The 26,822-nt window shown below is 44.0% G+C and overlaps 3 protein-coding genes across 3 annotated transcripts; 1 reads left to right on the top strand and 2 right to left on the bottom strand.

Moving 5' to 3' along the window:
• The first annotated feature begins 2,118 nt into the window (after positions 1–2,118).
• TUBB1 (tubulin beta 1 class VI) lies at positions 2,119–9,424 on the top strand. The gene is made up of 4 exons (XM_003277508.3): positions 2,119–2,444; positions 5,691–5,799; positions 6,337–6,447; positions 6,553–9,424. The coding sequence occupies exons 1-4, from the start codon at positions 2,388–2,390 to the stop codon at positions 7,629–7,631; spliced, it is 1,356 nt and encodes a 451-aa protein (XP_003277556.1). The 5' UTR covers positions 2,119–2,387; the 3' UTR covers positions 7,632–9,424.
• Positions 9,425–11,331: 1,907 nt separating this feature from the next.
• ATP5F1E (ATP synthase F1 subunit epsilon) lies at positions 11,332–15,042 on the bottom strand. Its single transcript, XM_003277511.4, has 3 exons — positions 14,894–15,042; positions 12,959–13,085; positions 11,332–11,497 (listed from the first exon to the last, which is right to left on the bottom strand). The coding sequence occupies exons 1-2, from the start codon at positions 14,923–14,925 to the stop codon at positions 12,962–12,964; spliced, it is 156 nt and encodes a 51-aa protein (XP_003277559.1). The 5' UTR covers positions 14,926–15,042; the 3' UTR covers positions 11,332–11,497; positions 12,959–12,961.
• A 775-nt stretch (positions 15,043–15,817) lies between these two features.
• On the bottom strand, positions 15,818–26,019 carry PRELID3B (PRELI domain containing 3B). Its single transcript, XM_003277509.2, has 6 exons — positions 25,809–26,019; positions 21,652–21,820; positions 20,377–20,466; positions 19,879–19,949; positions 19,660–19,762; positions 15,818–17,799 (listed from the first exon to the last, which is right to left on the bottom strand). The coding sequence occupies exons 1-6, from the start codon at positions 25,838–25,840 to the stop codon at positions 17,680–17,682; spliced, it is 585 nt and encodes a 194-aa protein (XP_003277557.2). The 5' UTR covers positions 25,841–26,019; the 3' UTR covers positions 15,818–17,679.
• Between the last annotated feature and the right edge of the window lie 803 nt (positions 26,020–26,822).

The following is a 26,822-nucleotide window of genomic DNA, read 5'->3' as shown; positions in this document are numbered from 1 at the left end:
ACTGAGAACCACCACGCCATGATCAAAGTCAAGGAATGGAACACTGATACAATACTATTTTCCAGTGTACACAGTCCTTATTTGAATTTTGACAATTATCCTCATACCATCCTCTATAGCAGCCCTCTTCCCTGGTCCTGGATCCAGCCCAGGATCACGGAGTGCACTGTCAGTACCCAAGGGCAGCCTGGGATCTACACACTAGACAGAGGCGAGAAGCAGTCCCAGTCCAGGCACTCTCGGGACACTGTGCTTTCTTCCTCCCCACCTCTGGGTTTCTCTTCTGGTTTATAGCTCAGGCCCTTTGGCTGCGTGTTTGAGCTCCTTTGGGAGGAAGCAGAAGCGATTTCCCCCAGACACTCCATCGCTAGGAACTTCCCTGACGGTGTTCCTGACCTCACATCCTGGGCCCCACCAGGCCCGTAGAGGGAACACAGGTTTAGGAGTCAAGCCTGGGCTTGGGGCACAGGAAGCACAGGCCCCTCATGGACCAGGCTGGGCTCCAATGCTTCAACCAAGGTCACGCGTCTGGCAAGAGGCAGGGGAGGGAAGGACCTCCAGGGCTTCTGGCTCTGGGTTCAGTAGTCTTGCCTTGAGTCCCTGGCCTGAGAGATGGTGTCCTTGAGCTGCTCCAGAGCTAGGAGTGCTCTCTCCCTAAGTAAGCCAGAGTTCCAAGAGGGCAGGATCTGGCCACATCTACCTCCTTCATTCTCTTGTCTGCTGCACCCAAGGTGAGCCCAGCATATGACAGGTCCCCGTCCATAGCTGTTCAAAGAATGGGGGCAACCTCAGGGTGCCCGGCAGACGTTAAAGAGAGGCCTCAAGAGGTGGTTGCTCACCAGATGGTGGTTGTCCACATCCTTGGGGCTTCAGGAGTGAGACCTTGCCCTGTACCTGCCCACCTGCACCTGGAGAGCTCAACAGGCACAAGGCAGTGCCCACCAGCCCTCCCCGTCCAAGCCAGGGCTCTCACGCCTTCTCGGGGAGTCCATTCCCCATCTTCTTTGGAAGCTTCCACCTTCTGTCCTCCGGGTGGTGGGGAACTGCCACCCTCCTGGGCAAGGATATGGAGCTGGTGTTTGGCCTGGATGTCCTTGCCTGGTTGGAGGTAATAAAGCCTAGGGCTGGCTTTTGACGTTGATAGAAGCGTGGTGGCAGGGGATGTACTCAGGACCAGGAGACAGAACAGCTGCTTTCAAGCTGCTGAGTACCCAGCCTGCTGCCACTCCTGTACTGCGCATGAGGGAATGCTTTTTTTTTTTTTTTTTTTTTTTCCCTGACAGAGTCTTGTTTTGTTGCCCAGGCTGGAGTGCAGTGGTGTGATCTCAGCTCACTACAACCTCCGCCTCTCAGGTTCAAGCGATTCTCCTGCCGCAGTCACCCGAGTAGCTGGGACTACATGTGTGCGCCACCACACCTGACTAATATTTGTATTTTTAGTAGAGATGGGGTTTCACCATGTTGGCCAGGCTGGTCTTGAACTCCTGACTTCCGGTGATCTGCCTACCTTGGCCTCTCAAAGTGCTGGGATTAGTGCTGGGAGGCTAGTGCTGGGAGGAGTGAGCCACCACACCCAGCTCTAAGGGAATACAATTGGGAGTCCATTTTGCTCTTGGAGAATTCGGGATCTGGTAAAGGGACCCTATGGCAAACATTAAGACCCCAGACACCATGAGCTGAGATGGGACGACAGAGCAGGAGCTGGGAAGGGTGCTGAGGCACAGCCCAGCCCTGGCACGGACAGGGCAGGGGTCCAAGAGGCCTGCAGGACACTGCAGAGTAACTTGCGTACAGAGCGAGAAAGGACATGTGGGGGAGGGGCGGGCAGACAGTGCCTGATGCAGGCCATCCCGGGACCTGTGAGGCCCAGTTGTGGAGCCTCCTGCTGTGTCGGGGCACGGGGCTTCTGGGGACCAAAGTCTGGAAAAGAGGCCGGGAAGCTGGACACGGAAAGCCCTTGGAGGTGGTCTGGTTACCTGGGTGAGCTAGGAGCCACAGTCATCATACCACAGTCATCAGGGCCAGCATGGTCACCTGGAAGCCTGCAAACAGTGTCAGCCTCCAGGCCCTGTGCACCAAGGCGGCCTTTAATCTTGCACTCACTCTCTAGGAAATGATGGGGCAGTATTCTGTGTTGAGAGAGGAAAAACACTCCCTTCCAAAAGCATGACAGGCAGAAAGCAGAGAAGGGCCAGGACTGGCTGAGGGCAGTGAGCTGGGCCTCTGGAGTGGACACACCCTTGGTCACATTGTGAGGGTAGCTTGGTTGGCCAGTCCCACCACTGCAGTGACCACAGCTGTGTTGGGCTCACACCAGTGAACCAAAGCTCTGGATTCTGAGAGTCTGAGGATTCCGTGAAGATCTTAGACTTGGGCTCAGAGCAAGGATGCGTGAAATTGTCCATATTCAGATTGGCCAGTGTGGCAACCAGATCGGAGCCAAGGTAAGTAATGTCTGGTTACTAATCCTAGCTTTGCCACAGTCCATAGAGGTGGATAACCAAAAAAATACCCTAAGTTAGCAGGGAAGACAATAAGTCTAGCAGATTTAATGTACTTGCTAAATATCAGACAATGCCTTTGGGCTTTAAAAAAATTCTTAAAAAAAAATTTCACATAGGAAAAGAAGGAAACCATCTTTAACTAAAGGGCTACAACACACATTAAGGGCTTACAGTGTTAATTTAATTAACGTTAATTTTATCCATAGATACATATGTACAATACATGCCAACCTTTATATTACATAACACGTTTATCGTCTTTTTCTTTGCCCACTCTGTTGCTGAGGCTGGAGTAGAGTGGCAGGATCATGACTCACTATAGCCTCAACCTCCTGGGCTCAAGCTATTCTCCTGCCTCAGCCTCCTGAGTAGCTGGGATTATAGGCGTGCACCACTAAGCCTGGCTAATTTTTTAATTTTTTTTGAGAGACAGGGATCTCACTTTGTTGCTCAGGCTGGTCTTGAACTCATGGGCTCAAGTGATCCTCCTGCCTCAGGCTTCCAAAGTGGTGGGATGACAGGTGTTAAGCCACCGTGCCTGGCACTTTTATCACATTTTTTTGAGATGGAGTTTCGCTCTTGTTGCCCAGGCTGGAGTGCAATGGCGCGACCTCGGCTCACTGCAACCTCCACCTCCTGGGTTCAAGTGATTCTCCTGCCTCAGCCTCGCCAGTAGCTGGGATTACAGGCATGCACCACCACGTCTGGCTAATTTTGTATTTTTAGTAGAGACGGGGTTTCACCATGTTGGTCAGGCTGGTCTCAAACTCCTGACCTCAGGTGATGTGCCCACCTGGGCCTCCCAAAGTGCTGGGATTATAGGCGTGAGCCACTGTACCCGGCCCACTTTTATCATCTTAACAATGAACTTTTCATACCTAAAAACAGTAATTTGTCTCAAAACAGCTTTTTGAAGTTTTTTGAGAAACTTTCTATATCCTGTCACTATGGTGTCTTTTCCCTCCCCTCTCATGTTTATTATAGTGCTTAAAAAATCAATTACTGTTTTATTAGTATGCAACTGAAAATTTAAGAGAGAGACCTAAAATAAAGTTTTTGTGTACAGTAACATAATTAATTAACATACACTCTCTGGAATATAAATGAGTTTTTCTCTCCTTTGTCCCCCTGCTTAAAATTTTCCAAGTACGTAACTTAATTGGCCAACTCCAAGAACACAGATGCCCGAACCCACGATCTCCAATCTTGATTTTAAGATGACCAATTGCACTGTGCAAAATTTATCGTGTTCTCTTTGCTACTGTGAAATTACTTTTACTAATATGAGATGCATTTATGCATTTAAAGGTTTTGAAACACCTGCATTCATCATCCATCAATGACACTTGGGTTGTTTCTGCCTTTTGGCTACTGTGAGCAATGCTGCTAGGAAACAACTAAGGCTTTTAAATGCAGGTGTTTCAAACCTGGGCCAAAGAACATTACTGCTTGAAAAGAAGCCACCATTCCTCCATGCCTCAGGGGTGAGACACTCGTAACTCACACACAGAGAAGTGGGAGGCAGGAGCCCTGCTGCTCTGAAGCTGGAAGATAATACAGAAAGGGGCCCTTGAGGGAAAGTGTTAGGTTTAGATAGGGTCTTAGCTCTCACTCTAGAGTCGTATTGTCTAGCGTTTAGAGTCCTGGCTGACTCATGATTTACAGCTACAAGAACTTTAAGACACATTTAATTTGGGGTATCTTAGAACTTGAATTTATTTATTCTTCCACTCCCTGAACAGTGCTGGCAGTTTACCATGAACTGCCTTGTTATTAAGACCATGGCCAGAGCAGCGCTGTCATTTAGAAGATATGGTTGGGGTTTTTAACATACCCTTGGGGATTTTAATATATGTGAATACATTTTCATTGCATTTTAATATGTGTTTTTCAGGGTGATCAAAAGGAGTCTTCCCAGTAACTGTTTCCGTATTAAGAGCTTGGCACATATCTATATTAATAAGTACTGTGTATGTGATTGGAAGTGCAGTATGTTTCAAATAGTTACCAGAGGACAACTATGTGTAATTTTGAGTTGTATGTATACCTGATAATCAAAAATGCACATTACTGGCCGGGCGCGGTGGCTCACGCCTGTAATCCTAGCACTTTGGGAGGCCGAGGCAGGTGCATCACCTGAGGTCAGGAGTTTGAGACCAGCCTGGCCAACATGGCAAAACTCTGTATCTACTAAAAATGCAAAAATTAGCTGGGCATGGTGGTGGACGCCTGTAATCCCAGCTACTTGAGAGGCTGAGGCAGGAGAATTGCTTGAACCCAGGAGGTGGAAGTTGCAGTGAGCCAAGATTGTGCTACTGCACTCCAGCCTAGGTGACAAGAGTGAAACTCTGTCTCAAAAAAATAAATAAATAAAAATAAAAATAAAAAAAAGAAAGAAAGGCCGGGCGCCATGGCTCATGCCTGTAATCCTACTACTTTGGAAGGCCAAGGTGGGTGGATCACAAGGTCAAGAGATAGAGACCATCCTGGCCAACATGGTGAAACCCCATGTCTACTAAAAATATAAAAATTAGTTGGGCATGGTGGTGCGTGCCTGTAGTCCCAGCTACTCAGGAGGCTGAGGCAGGAGAATTGCTTGAACCCAGGAGGCGGAGGTTGCAGTGAGCCGAGATCACACCACTGCACAGATCAAGACTCCATCCAAAAAAAAAAAAAAAGGCGCTAATTACTTAAAGTCATGCAGAGGTCCAAGTTATGGGTTGTTTGGAAAAGTTCATGAAAAGAAATCCCCAAAGTGAAATGAGGTATTATTATGAAATCAGATAAGAATTCAGTTTATTTTCCTTTAATGGAATCTACACTTTACTAGCTTGGAGCATTATAAGGAGAAATTAGAGCTATGTTGACGTTAAATTCTAAAACAACAGCTTTAATGTATATAATGGCCTGAATTTAATAGGAGGAAAATCCGATTTAGTACTTTGTGTTTGACATTTTATTTAAGGAGTTCAGGTGGGGAGAAAATGCAATCTTCATATTACTTCACATTGCTTAGTAGAGGCAAAAAGCGAATGATGCCATGGTTATTTATGAAAAGGCCCTAAAAGAATGTCTTGGGGAGGGTCAGGCAACCAGAGGGAAACAGGCTTGGGAATGCTAACTTTCTCTCTGGTTAACACAGCCTTTTTCGGGGTCTGTTTACTCTGACCTTCCTCCTGCTTTCAGTTCTGGGAGATGATTGGTGAGGAACACGGGATCGACTTGGCTGGCAGCGACCGCGGGGCCTCGGCCTTGCAGCTGGAGAGAATCAGCGTGTACTACAACGAAGCCTACGGTAGGACTGGCGGGGCTCTGGGAGCAGTGGTCCCGCAACTGGGAACACAGGCAGAGGAAGGGCTGAGGCCCAGGAGATGGAAATGTCAAAGCAGTGATGTCTAGGCTCAGGGAGGCGACAGGCAGGGCAGCAGGATCCCAGAGTGGTGGGTCCCCAACCCCTGGTCAAGAGGCAGGAATGGGGAAGGAGCTGCTGGATAGGGCACACACCTTAACACAAGCAGGTTAAGTACTCACTTTCCTTTGTGGTTTCACAAATGAAACCAGAATCATTTCCAATATGAAGGAAGAGAATCTCTGTCATTGGCAATATCACAGAGCAGACAATGATGGAAATTGTTTCTGGGTATTCTGTAGATTTGTGGGATTGTTGTTGGGTAAAAAATATGATGTTAGATACTCAAATCTCCACCTACCAAGGGCCCCTTTCTAGAACATCCATGATTTTTTTTGGACCAGTATCACAAAGTTCTATTTTGATAAAACGTTAACTTTTAGAAAAACAAGTAGGCTGACTTTTTCCTGTTTTTCTACACAGGTAGGAAATATGTGCCCCGAGCAGTCTTGGTGGACCTAGAACCTGGGACGATGGACAGCATTCGATCTAGCAAATTACGAGCCCTCTTTCAACCCGACAGTTTTGTCCATGGTACGTTTTTCCAGAAGGTTCCACCAGGAGTGGGGGGGGGATGCTTTACTGGTGCCCTTCTCTTTTCACTTTTCTTCCCCTGCTGGTTACTCTTTTTGGCCACAGGTAATTCTGGGGCTGGCAACAACTGGGCCAAAGGCCATTACACGGAGGGAGCCGAGCTGATCGAGAACGTCCTAGAGGTGGTGAGGCACGAGAGTGAGAGCTGTGACTGCCTGCAGGGCTTCCAGATCGTCCACTCCCTGGGCGGGGGCACAGGCTCCGGGATGGGCACTCTGCTCATGAACAAGATTAGAGAGGAGTACCCGGACCGGATCATGAATTCCTTCAGCGTCATGCCTTCTCCCAAGGTGTCAGACACGGTGGTGGAGCCCTACAACGCGGTTCTGTCCATCCACCAGCTGATTGAGAATGCAGATGCCTGTTTCTGCATTGACAATGAAGCCCTCTATGACATCTGCTTCCGTACCCTGAAGCTGACAACACCCACCTACGGGGATCTCAACCACCTGGTGTCCTTGACCATGAGTGGCATAACCACCTCCCTCCGGTTCCCGGGTCAGCTCAACGCAGACCTGCGCAAGCTGGCGGTGAACATGGTCCCCTTCCCCCGCCTGCACTTCTTTATGCCCGGCTTTGCCCCACTCACGGCCCAGGGCAGCCAGCAGTACCGAGCCCTCTCCGTGGCTGAGCTCACCCAGCAGATGTTCGACGCCCGCAATACCATGGCTGCCTGTGACCCCCGCCGTGGCCGCTACCTCACAGTGGCCTGCATTTTCCGGGGCAAGATGTCCACCAAGGAAGTGGACCAGCAACTGCTCTCCGTGCAGACCAGGAACAGCAGCTGCTTTGTGGAGTGGATTCCCAACAACGTCAAGGTGGCTGTCTGCGACATCCCGCCCCAGGGGCTGAGCATGGCCGCCACCTTCATTGGCAACAACACGGCCATCCAGGAGATCTTTAATAGGGTCTCTGAGCATTTCTCAGCCATGTTCAAAAGGAAAGCTTTTGTGCACTGGTACACCAGCGAAGGGATGGACATAGACGAATTTGGGGAAGCTGAAAGTAACATCCATGATTTGGTATCCGAGTACCAACAATTTCAAGATGCCAAAGCAGTTCTAGAGGAAGATGAAGAGGTCATCGAGGAGGCAGAAATGGAGCCAGAAGATAAGGGACATTAACCGTGAGAGAAGCTGTGCTGTGGAGTCGGCTTACAGAACAGTTTCTCAGTAGATTAGTGTTCCTCCTGCAGCACTCCAAAACCCACTCTGCACTGCAGCACAGTGAATGATATGCACTCATCATTAGCTTCGACACAGGGACTGCGGGAGACAGGTGGGGAACAGCTGACAGGCATTAGGGTCTTTGCTGACACTTACTAACCTTGAAGAGTTTGATATTCAATGCATACTTATAAACTTAAAAAAATAGCAAATTTATTGTAAAGTGCTCCCTTTGTTTCAAAGTGTTCGCCAGGCATCCAGACTACACGTGTGGATTTGCAGGGAGCCACTGGAGTTGGTGTTACATTTTTATACTTTAGCAGCATTGATAGCACCCTGGAATCCTCACTTGGTATCTGAGGGCTACTAACACTCTTCCCTTAGGTTCTTTCCTCTGAGCAAACATTGCCTGGCATCCTGCCTTCCAGTGCCTGCCAGCCTCCAGAAGAACCAGGTGCCTGCCTAGTACATGGGGAACTACAGAGCCAAGGTCAATGTGAGTCAACATCCACTAGAAATATCCATGTTGTGTAGACCTGTGCACACAACATGCTAACTGGAAAAGAGGATAAAAGAAAAGCCACAGTCCTCTCCACAAAAATACCTGGTCCAAACAAGAAAACAAAAAGATAAGCAAAACTAAAGAACTGCAGTCCTCTTATCTTTACTTCTGAAGAGCTAGCCTTTAACATGTATGTTTATATAGTTTAAATTTCTTACTACTGTTATATCCCAGGAATTCATTAATAATCATCCTTGGTTTTCCTTTTAAAGGCTATTTTGAAATGCTCTTTTCACTTTCATTCAGTCATCACCCCCCAAAATGCTCTGCAGCCTCTCTGCTCTTTGAGAAAGGGCACACCATCCGCTCGGCAACCATTCAAATGCAGGAATTAAGCAGCAATGGCTGCAGTGTCCTTCTCAGTTACGGAGGACATCGTCTCATTAGGGAACTTTTACAGTTCAAATTAATTTGCAGAAGTTGCCATAAATGTTTGCATAATGACATAGCTTTAACCACTACATGATTTTAATCTGCTCACATTACAACAGGACCAAATACACAAGAGCGTAATCAAATCATCTGTAACTCCTTAATTACAGTTTACCTATTTCTGACATGCAGCACTGCCATCTCTTCCAGCACCACCAGGGTTTTAATGGCCCTCTAGAATTACCACTGAGATATACTATTTGATCCATGGATAACCGGTAATGGGAAAATGCTCCGACCCTCAATGCAGTAAATATTTACTTGCAGGCAACTGGGTTCTCATCTCTTGATTTGCTTTTGTAATTGGCAATAATAAAATAGCAGGTAGATGGATGACAGTTGCTCATTCTGAGAAACTTCACTCTTTTCATGTACGCATCATGAGGAAATAACTAAAATATATACGAAGAGAAAAATACCTTGCCATCGGATCATCAACAAGTCTTCTATTTACAAACTTCAAAAAACACACAACAACAGTCATGTTTTAAATGCTTTCTACTTGTGGTTCAAGAAGCACTAGATTTAGTAAGAAACTCTACCTATATACTTAGTTTGAAGTTAGTAACTTCCTGAGATGCTAAAGACTTACAGCCTGCGATTATACAAGGAGTTACACATGCTTCCTCTGGTGCTTTACTTCTCAAACCTAAAAAAGGAGAGAGAGATTTAAACCTTTTAAAAAACTTTTGCTGACTGATATTACTGTAAAGATTTGTTTGCTCAATAGTAATCATTAAACTACAAAGTAATTCAATTTTAAATGGCAAAATTGCTTTATTTCAGACTAAATAAATTCCTTTTCTTGAAGCCTAACCATCCAGACTGAGTAGTTAAAAATATTTAGAAATGCATCTCACCATCCTACACTTTCGTATGGCAGAAATAGATTTAAAAACACAAAACACAAACTAGAAACCTAAGAAATCTGTCCCTTTTGATTTTGAAGAGCTTATCCTTTAGCAGTACGGTTGCTACAGCGACCTTGTTCTCTCAGAGACTGACAGCACAATCACCGAATTTTAGAGCTTTTCCGATTCCCTCACTTTGCTCTCAAGAACTATGTGAACTAAGAGATTAACTGACAACCTCAAATATCATCCAACTAGTTAGTGGGATACTCATTAAGTTGGTCTGACTGGGGTCACCTCATCACTGGGCACAGTTATCCTGCCAGCTATCCAGCACCGCTGGAGGCAGGAAGTTTATTACACTACTGGTTCAGGATTTTTTTTAATCACAGAGAAAAGAGCCTCTAAGAATCTCTGCTGGACAGTAAACTTGTCTTTTACTCAGTTACTTCACTCCTTTCCATATCACAAGCTCTGTCCCTAAGTCTCACCTCTAATTACCCCATCTGCCTCCTTAATAATATACCATCTATATACCAATAATCTACCAATATACTACCAATCTACTATACCATCTATATACCAATAATACCCCATCTGCCTCCTTAATAAATGACTTATCTCTAATTACTTGACTGGAAATCATTTAGCCCCTTAGCCTATTAGTTACTTTATTCATCCCATGTCAAAAAGGCCTGACAGCCTTTTGATTCATTTATTCCTGTTCCCTGTAATGGAGGATACTTCCTAGTACCTTAATCTTGGGGACCACAGCACTGAACTGAGGTGTCCTAACTTGCAAACAGAAGGAGGACAGCTCTGAGGCGAAGGACTCCAAGGGCTCCCAACCTGCTGCTGTCCAGAGGCACCCCCTTCCACTCAATCGGTGCTGCCTCCCTGCTCGCTCTGTGCTGAGAATTCAGTAAAACCTACATAGGGTCAAGTGTCGGGACAATAAGTCATTCCCAGAAGCCGAGAACAAAGACATTCTTTTCGGCTTATCCTCGACATTGCTGACAGTGGCCCTGATAAATTACTGTGAGCTTAAGTACCAAGTGAGAACTGGTTCTAGAATGGTGTTTCAAAATTTCCAGTTCAAATTTATTTCTCGTCTCCAAAAACAGTTAAAATCAGGCAGTTAACTTTGCAATGGTGTTTTACTTGCCCGAGCGCTTTCAAGTTTCAAAGAAAGATAAAAACATAACTTGCAACAATTTTTCATCCCTAAATAATGAATGAATCACTATGGAAATACCACAAAACTGCTGTTGTGGTCACCGTGTCCCAGACTTGCAGTCAAAACTCCTAGGTTTTAATTTCAGCTTGGCCATCAACTCAATGAGCAAGTTATTAAATAGCTTTGCCTCATTTCCTATGAGAAATGCTACCAGAGTATAAAGATTCATTTACAAAACAATGTGAAAAACAATTTGTGCTTAAATTCTGTAACTGTTCTTATCTATAGGCTTTAAGTGCACAATACAATTTAGTATTTCTTCTTCTAATCTACACTTTTAGTATTTAATAATTACTTCCATTTGTTACTGATAACCATGTCATTATTCTGACATGACAACAATTCAGAAATAAGGGACTACAAAGCCTCGATGACAGCAGATAATTTTGATCACCAATTAATGTCATGAAACAACTATTTTGAGACATTTTCAAAATGCTTTCTGTATCCCTTTGGTCACTAAAAATTAAATCTGGTTTCCCCTGCTTTTAAGAAACCCTGGTTCACATGGCCATAATCATGCAGCTGTGCAGACAGTTCCTTTAAAGAAAACGAAAAAGTCTCACAAACTAAAAATCAAGAGTAACAGTGAACCATATTTCAATTTATTGACATTGTCAATTTATGAACAAGACAGGATTTTTTTTTTTTTCCCATGAAATGAGATCCTTTTCAATCTGCCATAACATGTGCCCACACATCTTCACCTTGGAAATGTAGCATTTCAAGCTTTAGTCAGGGTCTAGGAGGAAAAAGAAAATGCAACAGTTGCTGGCTAGTTCTCTGTGTTTTCTTAAAAACTCACCATGAATAAAAGAAATAGCTTCCTTATAGTGAACTGTATAACTGTGGCTATCATTCACACTGCCTTGGCTCAGATGTAAAAAGTGCTGGTTCAAGTACACAGGCTTAGTCAAGCAGGCATTTCTCCGCTGAGTAAAAGTAAACACTCTCCCAGCATAAAGAAACTACTTTGCCTTTAAAAGACACTAATATCTCCTTGTGCTAATGAGGTGGGGTCTGTAACCCCGAAGGGCATAACAGAGAGGGGCTAATGCTTTGTTTAAGGGGATCAGACACTACTTCCTGACCCCCAGGACTGCAAAATCTCAGCATTAGATGCAGTCTGGCGGCTCTGAGCCGAGTGAGGCTAAATGATTTTCTGTTAGCTTATTGTTAAAACAAAACAACCCAACATAAAACCAGGTCTCATTACTCAGAATTATGAGATTAGACAGAGAGCCCCTAGAAAAAGGGCTAAATTCAAAACACTGCATCTCCAGACTTATAATAAAATATTTACTAATTCAAAATGAAAATGAAAAGTGCTTAGGGGAGACAGTTCCAATAAGTAAAATTGCTCATAACCATAAGCTGCCAAAGGATTAATATTTATCACATTTCTGTGCTATTATGGGTCTGAAGCTTTTTAAAAACAAAACAAGAAAAATTAAATCTGAAAAACATCTCTCTGATAATTTGCCTTGCTTACTTTTGAAATGACAATGTCAAGAAAGTACTTTAGAGATCAAACCACTTTTATAATTTGGGACACAAAAGTCTACACTTATCAACTGTACAGACCTTTTTATTTCACGAGAATTTAACTTTACATCACCAACATCTTTGGAAAAGTAAAATGAACCAAACCCTCTGAAAGTATAATAAATTAGCAAAACAGTATTCACTACGGGGTCTTGCAGATTTTATTGCTTGATACAACAGCAGGACCCTTGCCTGTACTTGTAGTTATTATGTTCGGGAAGTAGTGATTTGTGAGAACATTAGTAAATGTGGGGGAAATAAAAATGTAAAGAACTGTAGCTTTTCATGCTCTTGGACTGTTATGTAACTCCAATTGCAATTATACAAGTGGGGAGTTCATCCTCCAAATTATTTGATTTGTGCATACAAATGAAACAGGTTTAATTAAAATAAGATGGCTCTCTACCTAAGCATTGCTAAATGAACTGAAAATCAATGTGCCAATTACTTCTGCTTGTCAGGGCCCAAAAAGACTTTCTTTTTATTAGGTCACGGGACTTCTATAACCTGCATGCTTTAAATTATATTATCCCAATAACTAACTTCCAATTACACTGACTAAAAAATGAATAGAACCCAAAACTAAAATTATTTTGATCTTCATGGTGCTCCAAAAACTTAAGATGCAACTGTTCTTCTAAATAAATCAGTAACTTACAGATTATTCCTTCTTTACTTTCACAATTTTTACGCTGCTGCCAGAAGTCTTCTCGGCATTTGCTTTGAATTCTGTCTTCAGTGCATCTCTCACTGCTTTTGCACAGATCTGGGAGTATCGGATGTAGCTGGGAGAAAATGAGAGAAGATATATGGTTAATTATCAATATTCCAGCCAGACAGCTGTTACTGTGCTTTCGCTTTTCTTCCTGTACTTTTTATTTTGGTTTGGTTGTACCTTATTGTAGAACTGGATTTAAAAATATGACGAATGCCAAAAAGTATCTATACAAAGAGAAAGAACTAGAAAAAAATGTACCAAAGTATTAACTGGTGTTTGGATGGATGATCTTTGATTTCTCTTCTTTGTACTGTGTTTTCTCTTTAGTGTATATTAATTCAAAATAAAAGATGCATAAATGTTTTTAAAAATCCCACAGCATAGAAAAAAAAAAAAAGACTGAAATGTTTAGAGACTATAACATGAATCATCAATTCTCTCCTCAATTTCTCTCCTTAAAACTTTAATTATATTATTCTTGGAAAATGAGGTATACATAATTAAGAGAAAACTATATTGAATTAAAACAATTCGTTCTAAATTATTTAAACTCTTTTCTGAGAATACTGAATTCTGTCTCACAAGTCTGCCACTGAAAATAACCTACTAATCAAGATTTCTAAATTAAACTGAAAAGTGCTTAGAGAACATCATCAATTCTAGCAAAATTGTAAAACCTGCTTCCTGTTTGGTAGATGGACTCCCATCAACACTGTAGTTTCCAAAAGATGTCAGATCACCTTTCCCACTTTTGAAAACAAGCGGGGAGGGGTGCTATTTTCTCATGTTTTAGAACTTATTTTGGGGACTCTGAGGTATGAGCTCCAATGCCTGCTTCCATCTTACTAACTGGGTGACCTTCAGGCTGTTCAACATTTTCAGCATGTTTATTCACCTGAAAAAAACGACAGAATAAAAGGATAATAATATCTGTCCTGCTGATAGCTGGGAGGAGGAAAAACAAGTGTGAAAAGGTATGGATCACAGGGTAGGTTGCCTAATGGTATCTACTACTGGGACTATCATCCTTCCATCCTTCCAATTCTACAAGACTCCGCTGGCTTGACCTCAGCAAGTCGGGAAGCTCCGTTGTAGTGTAGTCACATGTACCCACAAAATGGAAAGTGCTACACCATCCAGTCAACTAACAAGGTGTGTCACCTAGAGCAAGGTACTTCTGCTCACCTAGGTGCACAGGTAAAAAAAAAAAAATCGGATGTGACACCTAGACCAATGGTTTGTGGTTCCACTATGAGACACCATGTCCTCAAGTGGGTTCCATATTTGAGCTTTCCAGGAGCCACCTCGCATCTTTGTGAGAGGCTCTCGACAGTTTACCAATGGCTTTCACCCCTTTTACACATAAGGAAACCTGAAATCGACAGGAATTAAAAGTTTAAAAAAAAAATGTGTAAAGTTGTAAAAGGCTCCACCTCGATGGCTGGATTAAAGGTCAAAGCTGCTAACGGCGGTCACGTGGAGAGAAATCTCCTGTTTCCCGAGGTGGATGTGACTGTACTACTTTCACCACCTGGCTCCAGCACCATTCTAGAAGAAAAAGGTTTGCTGAATAAGAGCTGGCCTCTCTCTCTCGAGAAACCTTCCCACTCACAAAGGCGTCCAGGGGCACTCTGTGGGTGCTGGGCCGCATCGGCGGGAAGCGAGGCAGGACACAGACGTGCTCCCACGCGAGGCCGAGGGCGCGCCCGCCTGAGCGCTTTGCCCACATCGACGCCATCTTGGCGGCGACGTCTGAGGCTAGGCCCAACCACGGTCACGCGTGGGGCCGCTGCTCTGTGTCCTGCATGACCTCTGGGCATCGGGATGCCCGCTGGCCGGCTCGCGAAGCCCTTCCCTCTGGAGGCCTGGGCCTACCTGAGTCCAGCCTGTCTCCAGTAGGCCACCATGCTGTAGCAAAAGCGGAGCGCGTCGGGCCGAATCGCCAAGACGCCGGCAATGTCGGCTCAGCCGGGCGGTTCAGCAGCAGGAAGATCGGACCACAGAAGCGGAAGGGGCGGGGCGTACGGACCTGCCAATCACCGCCTCCTACCCGGCCCCGCCCTTGAGCACGGCCCCTGCTGCCCTGCCGCGGAAGCCCCCCGGCGCCGGGAGCCAATGGGCACGCGCGGTCTGGACTGCGGGTGCCAATCCCCGGGCGGGCCGGCCGGCCGCGCCCACCTATTGGCTCCAAGAGCTCCCGGGACGTGTGTCCCCCGACCTTCCATATTACCCCAGCGGGGACGACCGGGGCAAGAAGACCGGGGTATCCCCGCTCGCTAAGGGCCGCCGAGCCGCATGCTTTCGGGAAGCGAGGACGCGAGGCGGCGCGGGCACGGCCGCCCCGAGGGCCTGGCTTTGCGCCCGCTTCAGGGAAACGGCGCCGGCTTTTTAAAATCTGTGGACGGACAAGCATGTCCTGAGAGCTGAGATTTAGAAAGGCTCTTAGGGCACCCCCTTGCTCGGAGTGACACTAAACCCTGGAAAGCCAGTGGAGGACCCCCTAGCGTTTTCTGTAGTTCTAGGACCTGCTTCCGATGTGCGACAAGACGGAGGGTAAGGCAACAGTTGCCACTGTTGCCCAGAATGGATGGGAAGAAAAATGTGAGGAAAACCCACTGGAGGCACAGGGGAGCTGCCACACCGCCGGGAAAATGCTCATCTCAATGCTTGTGATATAGAGAAACTAACCCAACGCACTGAAGGCTCACAGTCTAGGAATTAGTGTTTCTCTCACAAAGAAAAAAAAGCCTTTGCCCTTCACCTTTAATTACTAAAAAGAAATTATAATCAGGAAAAACATCACTTAAAAGAAAGTTTTTATTAACAAAAGTTTTCTTTAATCCACATTTCAACTTTATTAAATAGTCCAAGGGTTTCATTTATGAACACTTATTCCAGTTTAGTTCTCTTAAATTCATTTGCTTGTTGTGCATTTATGTTTAAAAAGGTAACTAACTGCACTGGAAAATGAAAATTTATAGTTTTATCATTAGGTCAGTTTTTAAAAAATCAAAGGATAAGGATTTAAAAATATTAGGGCATTACACCTTTTTCAGAACAAGGATAATTTACAGACATTATAAAAAGCAGATTTTCATCAAATATCAATTATTTAGCGATGTTTTATTTGGCTAAAATGTTATTTCACTTGTAAAAACTATCTCCGGTTACAAAAAAAAAATCAGAAACCTTATTAAATTTAACCTGCTTTTACAGATGTCCTAAGAAGTCTTAAGCTAAACAAAGTTTAAGTAGGAAAATGATAGTTTAAAAATAGTGTGTTATACTATTTCTGTGGTTTATGTACATATATTAACTGGTCTCTTTGATAGGAAACATGACGAAGTTTATCACACTAAGCACTGTAAGATAAAGGCAAGAGCTAATCATCTTCGAGCAAAAATACTCTCTATGCAACAACTGCAAATGTCAAAGCTATTATTTAGTGGTTAATTGCCTGCTACAATACATAAAACAAAGAACATTTACTGGATTGTTTTTCAGTTTGCAGCTGCCCTCTTGACATCCCAAATAAGGAATTCCTGTAAGTAAAACCTGCAATGCAGTTCACTCAGTGGTTAGTTTCAGGCCAAGCCTCCCCTCCCATTATCCTTGTTCTTCCCCACTGCCCCAAATCCTGCAGTGGCACCATATTATTTAAAACACTAAGTACCTGGGATTTATGCCTCAGAGCAAGACATCATTTGAGTAATTTCAAATAATGTATAGCTCCTTCATGTAAAAAAGATGTTTTGTGGTCACAATTACTTCAAAAAGTAATTACATTCAAATAACCTGACATATCATGCCTTAGCAATTACAAAACCATGATTTTGACACATGGCAATTTTTAAGTTAGGCAAATGTGAAATGCTAAAAGATGTGAACAGCTGTTCTTCTGTTTAAGTTAGAGCACTGCAAAACTCAGGTAATGACTTTATTTTTTTCAGTTAACATAACCAGCCCACAACACAGCATACTAAATCACAAAGTACAAATCCAAGGAAGTTAATACCTTTACTAAGTTACAAAACTTGGGCAAATCAATACAGTACTCTTTTATAATGAAACCATACTTTTGTTGGAGTCATGTTACTTCAGTGATAATTTTCACTCCAAAAATATTTAAGTACCAAATCAAAACACTGGTTTTTAATGGTGGTTTATAGCATAGTAAGGTATTTTACACAAAATATATTTTAAAACTACACAATTTCTCCTGTTAAGTGAGCTCCCTTGTGCAAGCTGTTGAAGTGTACAGCAGCAGGGCAATGGGCGTCTATAGGAGGTGGCTCTGCTCTGTTCTGGGGTTGGTCCAAAGTCAGGTGGAGTTCCAATGTATGAAAAGCTCGAAAATTCTACCTTAAGGAGACTGAATATCAATACCAGTTTCCAAGGAGTTCTTGTTGAATTTTCACAGAAATACTGGAACCCTCAAAATCAAATAGTAACTTCAAACAACATTAATTTCAGATGATCCCTTTTATTTAGAGGCCCTGCATCTGTTTTGATCAAGTCACATAGCCTTACACCAATTTGTCAAAAAAAAAAAAAAAAAAAAAACCCAAAATATAGTTGTATTTTTAAAAGAACAAATAAATATATATATAGTCAGTTTGGAGAGACCTGGAGTACGTGACGTTGTCTACCAACTGTCAGGATCACTTCTCTGCAAACGCTGCTGCTGCCATTGGAGTCCTTATGGTTCCTCTTGCTGAGGCTGTCAGTTCTTCAATCTCAGCATTTAATTTATGTATTACCCATTCCATTGCTTCTCGGCCCTTAAAAAAATCCAATACATTTATTGTTACTGAGGGAGAGCAAAGGCATATATCCAACTAATGACACATCAGGAAGTAACAAGGAGCGTGACAAGTTTAACTCAATCTCAGGATGACAGATCGTTTTTGTCCTAGCTTTTTCTAATGTTATTTGGCAAATATCAAATGCCTTGAGCAACTGGCTTGATCCATAAACTGACTTTTATTTTGTATGCAAAAGACGTTCTCAAATGAATCTGCAATTAAATGACAGAATGTCTCATTTGTTTCATGATTATAGTGGTCCCCTTTTTAGGGGCAAGAAGGTCAAATCCCTTTTCTTTACATTTTAAACCAAAATCCTGTGCAAGGTCCTGCAGGATCTGGTCCTCAACTCATTCCTCACCCCTTCTCTCCTAGTGTTCTATGCAGTTCCTTGAAAAACAGAAAGCGCATTCCCTACTTCCTGTCTCAGGAAACAGAAAGCGCATTCCCTACTTCCTGTCTCAGGAAACAAAGCGCATTCCCTACTTCCTGTCTCAGGAAACAGAAAGCGCATTCCCTACTTCCTGTCTCAGGAAACAGAAAGCGCATTCCCTACTTCCTGTCTCAGGAAACAGAAAGCGCATTCCCTACTTCCTGTCTCAGGAAACAGAAAGCGCATTCCCTACTTCCTGTCTCAGGAAACAAAGTGCATTCCCTACTTCCTGTCTCAGGAAACAGAAAGCGCGCATTCCCTGCTTCCTGTCTCAGGAAACAGAAAGCGCATTCCCTACTTCCTGTCTCAGGAAACAGCGCATTCCCTACTTCCTGTCTCAGGAAACAGAAAGCGCATTCCCTACTTCCTGTCTCAGGAAACAGAAAGCGCATTCCCTACTTCCTGTCCCAGGAAACAGAAAGCGCATTCCCTACTTCCTGTCTCAGGAAACAGAAAGCGCATTCCCTACTTCCTGTCTCAGGAAACAGAGCATTCCCTACTTCCTGTCTCAGGGCCTTTGCATATGCAGCTCCTCCACCTAGAACACTCTTCCTGGAATACCCCTCCTAATCCACCTGCCCCCATTTGGCGCTCAGCAGAAACATCAGTTACTGAACACTCAATAAGCACTCTCCTACCTTTCTGTACCTTTTCTTCCTAATTACATGCTGTACGATTAATGTCACCTGCCTCTTAGTTCCACGGGGCAGGGACCACATTTATTTTGCTTCCTGCTGTATACCCTGTCTAGCCTAGCACTCTGCATGGCACAGAGAAGGCATCCATGAGTATCTCCTGATAACCACATTAACCATGTGTTATGCAACAGTGCATGGCATCTTTCTCTAAACTTACTGTTTTAGATCATGCATTCTCAGTAAGCAAAAATTGGTTCTTGGGGGAGATGGAAAAAATCTCCCTCTTTTATGTATAAAGCCCACACATATGTATATGATATATAACTTAATGGAGGTGGCAATTAGGGAAAAAATGTCTAAAACGAGTTGGGGGGAGACAACAGTGAAAAAAGGTTGAGAAACAGTGCTTTAAATGACACACAGCTACACATCATTGAGCACTTCCTGAGTGCTGGGCCCCAGGCTACACACTTTCCATATGTTATCTCATTTACTCCATGCCAACCCTGTAAAATGGGTAATCTCCACTTCAAAAACGGGAAACTGAGGCACAGAAAGGTTAACTTAATTGCCCAAGGTTAAAAGACTAAAAGTTAGAGCTTGGATGTGAACTCAGAGCCTTTGTAAGTAACTGCCCAACATACTGCAGTTTCCTATGGTAGAATGGGCAAGGGTCAGCTTACAAGGACACACATGCAGTCAGCACCCCATGCCATTCCCAGGAAATGAACCAGGGAATAATAACCAAGAAGCAGCCTCACTTACTTTACTAGCGTTTGAGGATATCGTACTTGCCATCAGTCCTTCAAGGTAACTGCTGAGGCTAACTCCTTTCACAGTGATTATGGCTTCTTGAGTCAAAACAGTTCTGGAACAAAACATATTCACACAGGTTCAGATGACCCAGCTTTCATTTTCAAAAAACTTGATAAAAAAACTTTAAACACCCTTTACAATATATTTGTTAAAATATTTTTGACTCACTTTTCTGGATCCTGAGGATGTGGTTTGTATATAAGTCTCTCATCTACTGAAACCATGTTTGTAAATGAAATCTACAGAATGAAGAAAAAAAAAGATCAAGTCATTTTGGAACTGAAGATTCAAAATGTTGCTAAAATCAACACACAAGCCAAAATCTTACTAAACATACAAAACAACAAATAAACTGCTGCTATTATTGCATAGACTATTCACTGCCTACTTTTTATTTAAAAAGCAAAGGTGAGGAAATAAAGTATAATAATGATAATACACATAATCCCAAACTCATTTTATTGAGTGCTATCCCCTTAGAGATAGGCAAGATCATGAGAGCAGGAAGGGTAAGGAAGCAACATCCAGGGCCAAGTTAGGCCAGCACATAAGCAGGGATTCTCTGAACCACATCATGAACACGCACTCACTTCTATGGCAACTAGGAGAGAGACAAAGAACTCAGCCAGACAGTTCGAAATGAAACAAAAGGGAGCCAAGACTTACATTAGTAGATTTAAGTTCCATTGTTTTCTCTACAGGATCAACTACAGAATGTTCTTGCACATATGTTTTCGTTCTTGCTGCACCAATAAGCTAAGTAAAACATTCAGAATTAGGAATCAGAGGAGGAAGAATTTCTTACCAAGTATATCAATATTTTATTTGACGGAAAAAACGTGTTACAATATTTTGAACCAAAAATCTGTTTCCTAAATACCAGAGGAAACAAGCAAAGGTCAGAAAGGAAGCCTACTCACATATCATGGATGAGAGGAGACTGCCAGACACAAAAACTTTTCCCAGAGGCAATTAGAAACCAGCCCACTGAGAATGTCTGCAATGTGAGGCACTACGCTGAATCTGCCGCGATGCGACAGTGGAGCGCTGAGGCTGAGATATGGAAATCAGGTTTGGGGCAACATGGCAGCTAGAAAAAGGAGAACTCAAAGGCATCTGTCAGTATCTTTCTAGAACAGCTCAAGGGAGGGGACACCTCAGCTTCATTCTCCAGACAGAAAAACAGCCTTCTCAGGATGGAGGATCACACATCAGTGTCCACTGTCACTCCCTGTGTTATGACCCCAAGCCCACCCCTGACCCTGCTCATTTCTGTGTCTGCACTATGGTTTGCATAAAGGAGGCAGTAAGTACATTCCTATTGAAAATGTGTACTTTAGTTTTCTTAGTGAACCTACTCTCCATAAAGAGACCTTCTAAAGAAACCTGGATCCACTTATTACACCAGTTTTCTTGCATTATGGTAAACTGGCATTCTAGTTTCTTCCTGGTAAAATCTGCTCACTAAAGCCTGCTCATTCTTAAGGGAATAGAATTGTTTCTAAATGTACAGGAAGGAGTTCCAGACCTTGGAACAAATGTGGCAATAACAAGTCTGAGAACATACTCCTTACTTAATGTGCACAACCCACCACTGACCACAGAACTGTTACCTAACAATTATGACCAGACCATTACTGCCAAACCTTAGTATTGGTCTCAAGTTGCTGGCAAAAGCGGAAAAAGGAGAATATAACTCCTTTGAGATCACATAGCATTAGCTGGCTTCCTTAAGAAAATTTTATCGGGTGCCTTCATGAAGACTGTAATAATATTTCCAATTCATTATACACTCATAATTCAAGTTTATTATAATACAACTTGAACGGATGCAAAAAATGACATTCAGAATCGGCTCCCACAACCTATTTGAAAGTATAATGCGGTTTAGAAAACTTCTCTATAGCAGTCACATTTCTCCAGGAATAAAGATACACTTACAGACTTCACAATGGAAGGCAGTCCCCACTCTGTGCTGAGAAGTCTGTGGCTGTGCAACTTTCCAGAGGGATCTATATGTCTGTCCAACACATCAACTCCAACCACACTTGGGTTCATAGGGTTTGGGTATTTCTGCATTGCAGCTGTTGTAACAGTTTCCCACGGGTGGCTGCCGATGTGAACCAAAAAAAAAAAAAAAAAAAAAATTCTAACATTTAAAAATATGCATATGAGTTAAACAATTTTTATAATCTATCAAATTATTCATTACAATGTAAGTTTAATGAGTTTACCTAGGAAAAACTACCTTCTGAAACACTGATGATTATGGGAAACTGATCTACATTTTTAACAGGCTTCAGTATTTTTCCACAATACAGGCTATGTAAAAAAACTCTATCTATAAAGATCAAAGCAGTCTACACCATCTTTCCTACTTATCATTATCCACTTTCACTTGTAAATTGTTTCTAGGAAGAACCAGTGATTCATGAAAATGTATTTAAAAATTATGTTCTACTGAAACAAATAGCCAAAAGTATCATTATGCCATTTATTATTTTTTCTGACCCAAATTCTATCAGTTTATACGGAAGTAACAAAAGTAAAAGAGTTTATGGGCACTATAAGTTCTTACAGGGATCACAAAAAGATCCAAAGCATTGATTTAATTATTGAACTTTCCCTTCATTTTAATGTAATAAATAACAGTGGCTCCTCCAGTCAATCTATTGTTTTTCTCAAAGGAGTGATTCTGATTTCTGTTTCGAAAAGGTCACTAAATATAATAAAATATCCTTAAGGTGCACTCCTAATATACTATTTTCTAATATTCTCTTTTAATATAATAAGCACTTGCTTATCACCTAGTATTGAAGTGGTAATAATATCACATCACTTGAGAACTTGCAGTACCTTTATTTTCTTGAAAAAGCACATGGGTGATTCAAAATGTGATGCAACCTTTGTTCACTTCACAACTTCTGTGAATAAGACACTTGTACAAAAAATATCATTTTCAAAAGGACCCCTTATTAAGTACAATCAGTATTAAAGGTGATTTAGTCCACCTGCAGTCTGATTCTAATGCCTTCTACACTACTTATCTGTGCTCTCATCTTCATTTAAAGGAAAAAGACAAGATCTGGGGATGATGTTTCAAGCTACAATGACTGATAAGCCACACAGCATTATTTTTTATTTTTCTAAAAGTAAAACAAGTAGACATTAGTCCAACTTTTTAGAGAACTCAGATTGACAACTACATCTTGCTGACAAAAGGAAAATCTGAACTCCATTAATTTCCCAGAACCCTGGACAACCAGTGACATCATTTTTAATGTTTTCATTTTAATATTATTTTCTCTACAATATTGTACCAATGAACCTCATTCTGTCTTTAGTCTCCAGCCTTATCCAGCAATCAATGCAGGTATATAAGCAAAGTTGCTTCATCAATCTGAAGAGTCCCCCAGATAGAAGCATACAGGCCAAGCACTGATTCTTACCAAGGCAACTCTCTAAAATGAAAATCAGATGAACCCTTCCCAGGTCTCCATTCAGTCATATACCATGGTTAGCTGGGTTCCATGCCCTTACCTCTTCCCCCAACCCTCTCTAAAAAATTAATAATCGCATGACTTCAAGGTGGTTATGCATTATTTGTAATTTAGTCCATCTCTCCTTTCTGAACCAACTTGAAACCATTGATGTTGACTTAGCTTGGCTCAAGATTGCTTTATGAACCATAACCAGCTCAAACATTAAAACAATACTTATTATGATTAATCTTCCAGCAATTAATCTGAACTGTATTAACATAATTACGTGGAAAAGATCTCACAATGGAAGACATTCAAAGACCACGCCAAAGTAGAATCGGGAGGACCTGGCTATGGCTCACTGACCCGTCCAACTTCTTCACCTTTGAAACGAGGTGAGGACATTATTAACTCCACCGGTGCAGCATCGAGGTCTTGATTTACTTATGAAAATGTAATCAATCCAAAGAACAGTGGCTGACACATACTGGGCATCTCTGTAAGTTGAAGGAATCAATGAATGACTTCACCTGGATGCCAACTATAGGCCTCAGAAGAAAAGTGTTGGAAAATCAAAGACAGATAAGATGTAGAATGATGACTTAGCCATTGTTAGAGAGTAACATCCCAAAGATCAGAAACAACACTCAGATTTGTGAGGGGAGATGATGACTTCAATTTCAGACAGGCTGAGTTTGAAGGGCCTGTGGGACAGGAGGGTAGCAATGCCTAACAGGCACCTGAAAATGAAGAGCGAAGCTCAAGAGAGGCTGGAGCTCAAGGTACAGATCTGGGTGCCATAAATGTATACCTATCATTTGGGACTTTGACCAAACAGCTCAGATTATGTGGGGAGAAAGCATGGATCAGGGCTGCTTCTCCCAGGACAAAAAAAAAGTCTGTGACAAAAAGAGAAAAAAAAAAAAAAAAAGAAATTAAGATCACAGGTGAAATCCAATATAGGAAGGCCAACACAGAATCTCACTGAACATTTACACTGAATGGGAAAAGACAGGGAAGCGCTGAAGACAAAGGCAGAAAGAGTGTAGAGGGAAGGAGGGGATGAGCCAGGAAGAAGAGTTAGGGAAGATACGAAAGTTCTGGGAGACTCAGTGCCAAGAACTTCTGAAGCATGCAAACCTGGAAGAGGACTGAAATTAAACATCCTCGGAGCTGAAATGGACTAGCGATGAATGTGACCAGGTTAATGAACATCTAAATTACTACAAATTTCGGGTCTTTTTCCTCCCAGAAAGACTAAACAGTAGGGGGAAAAGAAAGCTTCCTTCTGATTCCGGTATTCTATACTTTGCAGGATACAGCAGGCCCTAGGATGTGTCCCACTGAGTACAAATGCTGACAACGTTTTAAAAGTTGCCTTCAGAGGCCGGGCAGTGGCCCACACCTGTAATCCCGGCACTTTGGGAGGCCGAGGCGGGCGAATCACTTGAAGTCAGGAGTTCGAGATCAACCTGACCAACATGGTGAAACTCCGTCTCTACTAAAAATACAAAACTCAGCCGGGCGCGGTGGTGGGCGCCTGTAATCCCAGCTACTTGGGAGGCCAAGGCAGGAGAATCGTTTGAACACGGGAGACGGAGGTTGCAGTGAGCCAAGATCACACCACTGCACTCCAGCCTGGGCAACAGAGCGAGACTCTGCCTCAAAAAAGAAACAAAAAAATAACAGTTGCCTTCAGAGACATTTTTAAAAACATAAATGGCTTTGTAGCATATTTATTTACAAGGCTATACTAATTAAAACAGTGTGGCAACGACATTAAGATCAGCGGAACAGAGCAGGTAACTCGGGAAAAAAAGGATTTCGCTGCTTAAATTTGTGGCTCTTTTGTAAATGGAATCAGGGACCTGGAAGAGAATATAATTCTCCACATCCAACTGGCTCAAGGCCTATTTTCGTTAGTAAATATTTCACATTATCCAAAAAGATGTTCCTGAACGTGGCCTCAAAGAGCTAACACGGGTAGGCCCTGACGACCGTCCTTTTCCATTTCTCAGATGAAAATGGGTAACCCAGGGTCACACGCTTGTGGCAGCCTGAGCTAGACCTTGAATTCCAAATCCAAGGCTCTGCTGCGTAGATGAACGAGTTGTGAAAAGGTTTCACATCCTGGTGGCCAGAGTTCACCCGAAATTCACATTCGGAGATAGAAACTCCACCCAAACGGCGGCCAGGGAAAGTACACTCTGGAGAAAACCAACACCTCCCTCTTGGGATCCTCGGGTCCACGTCCCAAAGGGGTTTCGCAGGGCGGGATGTGGCAACCCTGAGTGCTGTCAAGGGCTTCGTGCTCCGCGACGCCCCCAGAACCTCAGGAGGCCGCCGGGCCGAGGCTACCTCATGGTGGGGGACAGCCCGGAAGTGGCCCCGTAGCCCTGCCTGGGTCTGGAGGTCGGAGCCGTCCCCTCGGCTACGGCGCCTCGGGGTCGTGACCTTGGCCTGCCCTCCGTGTTGCCGGGGCCCGCAGGCTTCAGAGTTCGCTCCCCTCGCTAGGCCCGACGCCTAGAAGCCTCCTGCGGGCCACCTCTGCCTCGCCTCGACTCCAGGGCCGGCATGCCTGCCCTCCACGGAGCCGCCCCCGCGCCCCAAACTTACTCAAAGACGTGCTCCGAAGTCCAGATCTTCATGGTGCCGGCACCCTGAGCGATGTCCGGGTAGCGCCAGGGGACAACGAGGCACAGAGGCTACACCTGCCCCTGCCCCGCCCCCAGCACCCCAGCCGGCGGCGCAGTGCGCAGGCGCCGTCGGGCCCGACGCGAGGGACGTCCAGACGCGCGGCCCCACGCCCTATCCCGGCCCGGGTTTTGCCCCAGCCTTGCGCGCGGCGCAAGGAAACCCCGCCTCTTAGCGCGGGGCGCATCGCGCCGGCGCAGTGCCGCAGACGGCAGCTGGAGTGGCCGGCGAGGGCGCTGTGCTGCGCAGGCGCGGCGGGCGGGTCGGGAGCCTTGACCTCTGGGCAGAGTTGGGTCAGGTCCAGGAGGTGACTGGGCGCCCGCTTGGCCCTCCTTGTCCTTCTGGCCCAGCACATCCTCGCCCGGCATTTCGAGGCGTGTGGACGCATGCGGTCAGCCTGCTGACATGGATGTTCCTTGTGGTGGTCATTTGTGCAAAATTTCCTGGTGCCCTATAGAGAGTTCCAGCCACCTCCTGGGTCAGCCCGGGCTGTTGTCCCAAATCCACCAGCCACCCAGCCGATCAGCTGTGCCCGTCCCACCTGCCCTCCAGGAGCTTGCAGCCCTCAGAGGGGATAAATAAGGCGTGACGCAGAGAAGCTAACATCAGACCTGCCCGTGAATAATACCCCTACGAGGGATGCAGTCCGGAAGCACCGTGCCAGGGGTCGGGTAGAAAAGCTTCCTGGCCGGGCACACCTTGCCCTAGGTGCATAGGATGGATCTGAGCTGAGATGTCCCTCCCAGAGAGACTTCCCTCGTCACCGTTTCTCACCTTGTTGCTCTGCTCCATCACAATATCCTGTTGCATTTTTTATAGCACTTACCCCACTGACATCATCTTGTTAATTTATTTGTTATAATTCACAATCGAACTGAGTCCTTGAAGGCAAGAATCTTGCCGGTCTTGCTCAAAAATCATTCTCAGTGTCTCCCA

Source organism: Nomascus leucogenys, chromosome 13, assembly GCF_006542625.1.
Source record: "Nomascus leucogenys isolate Asia chromosome 13, Asia_NLE_v1, whole genome shotgun sequence".
NCBI lineage: Eukaryota > Metazoa > Chordata > Mammalia > Primates > Hylobatidae > Nomascus > Nomascus leucogenys.
Note: the sequence above shows the minus strand (reverse complement) of the source record. Positions and strands in the feature narration are given on the sequence as shown.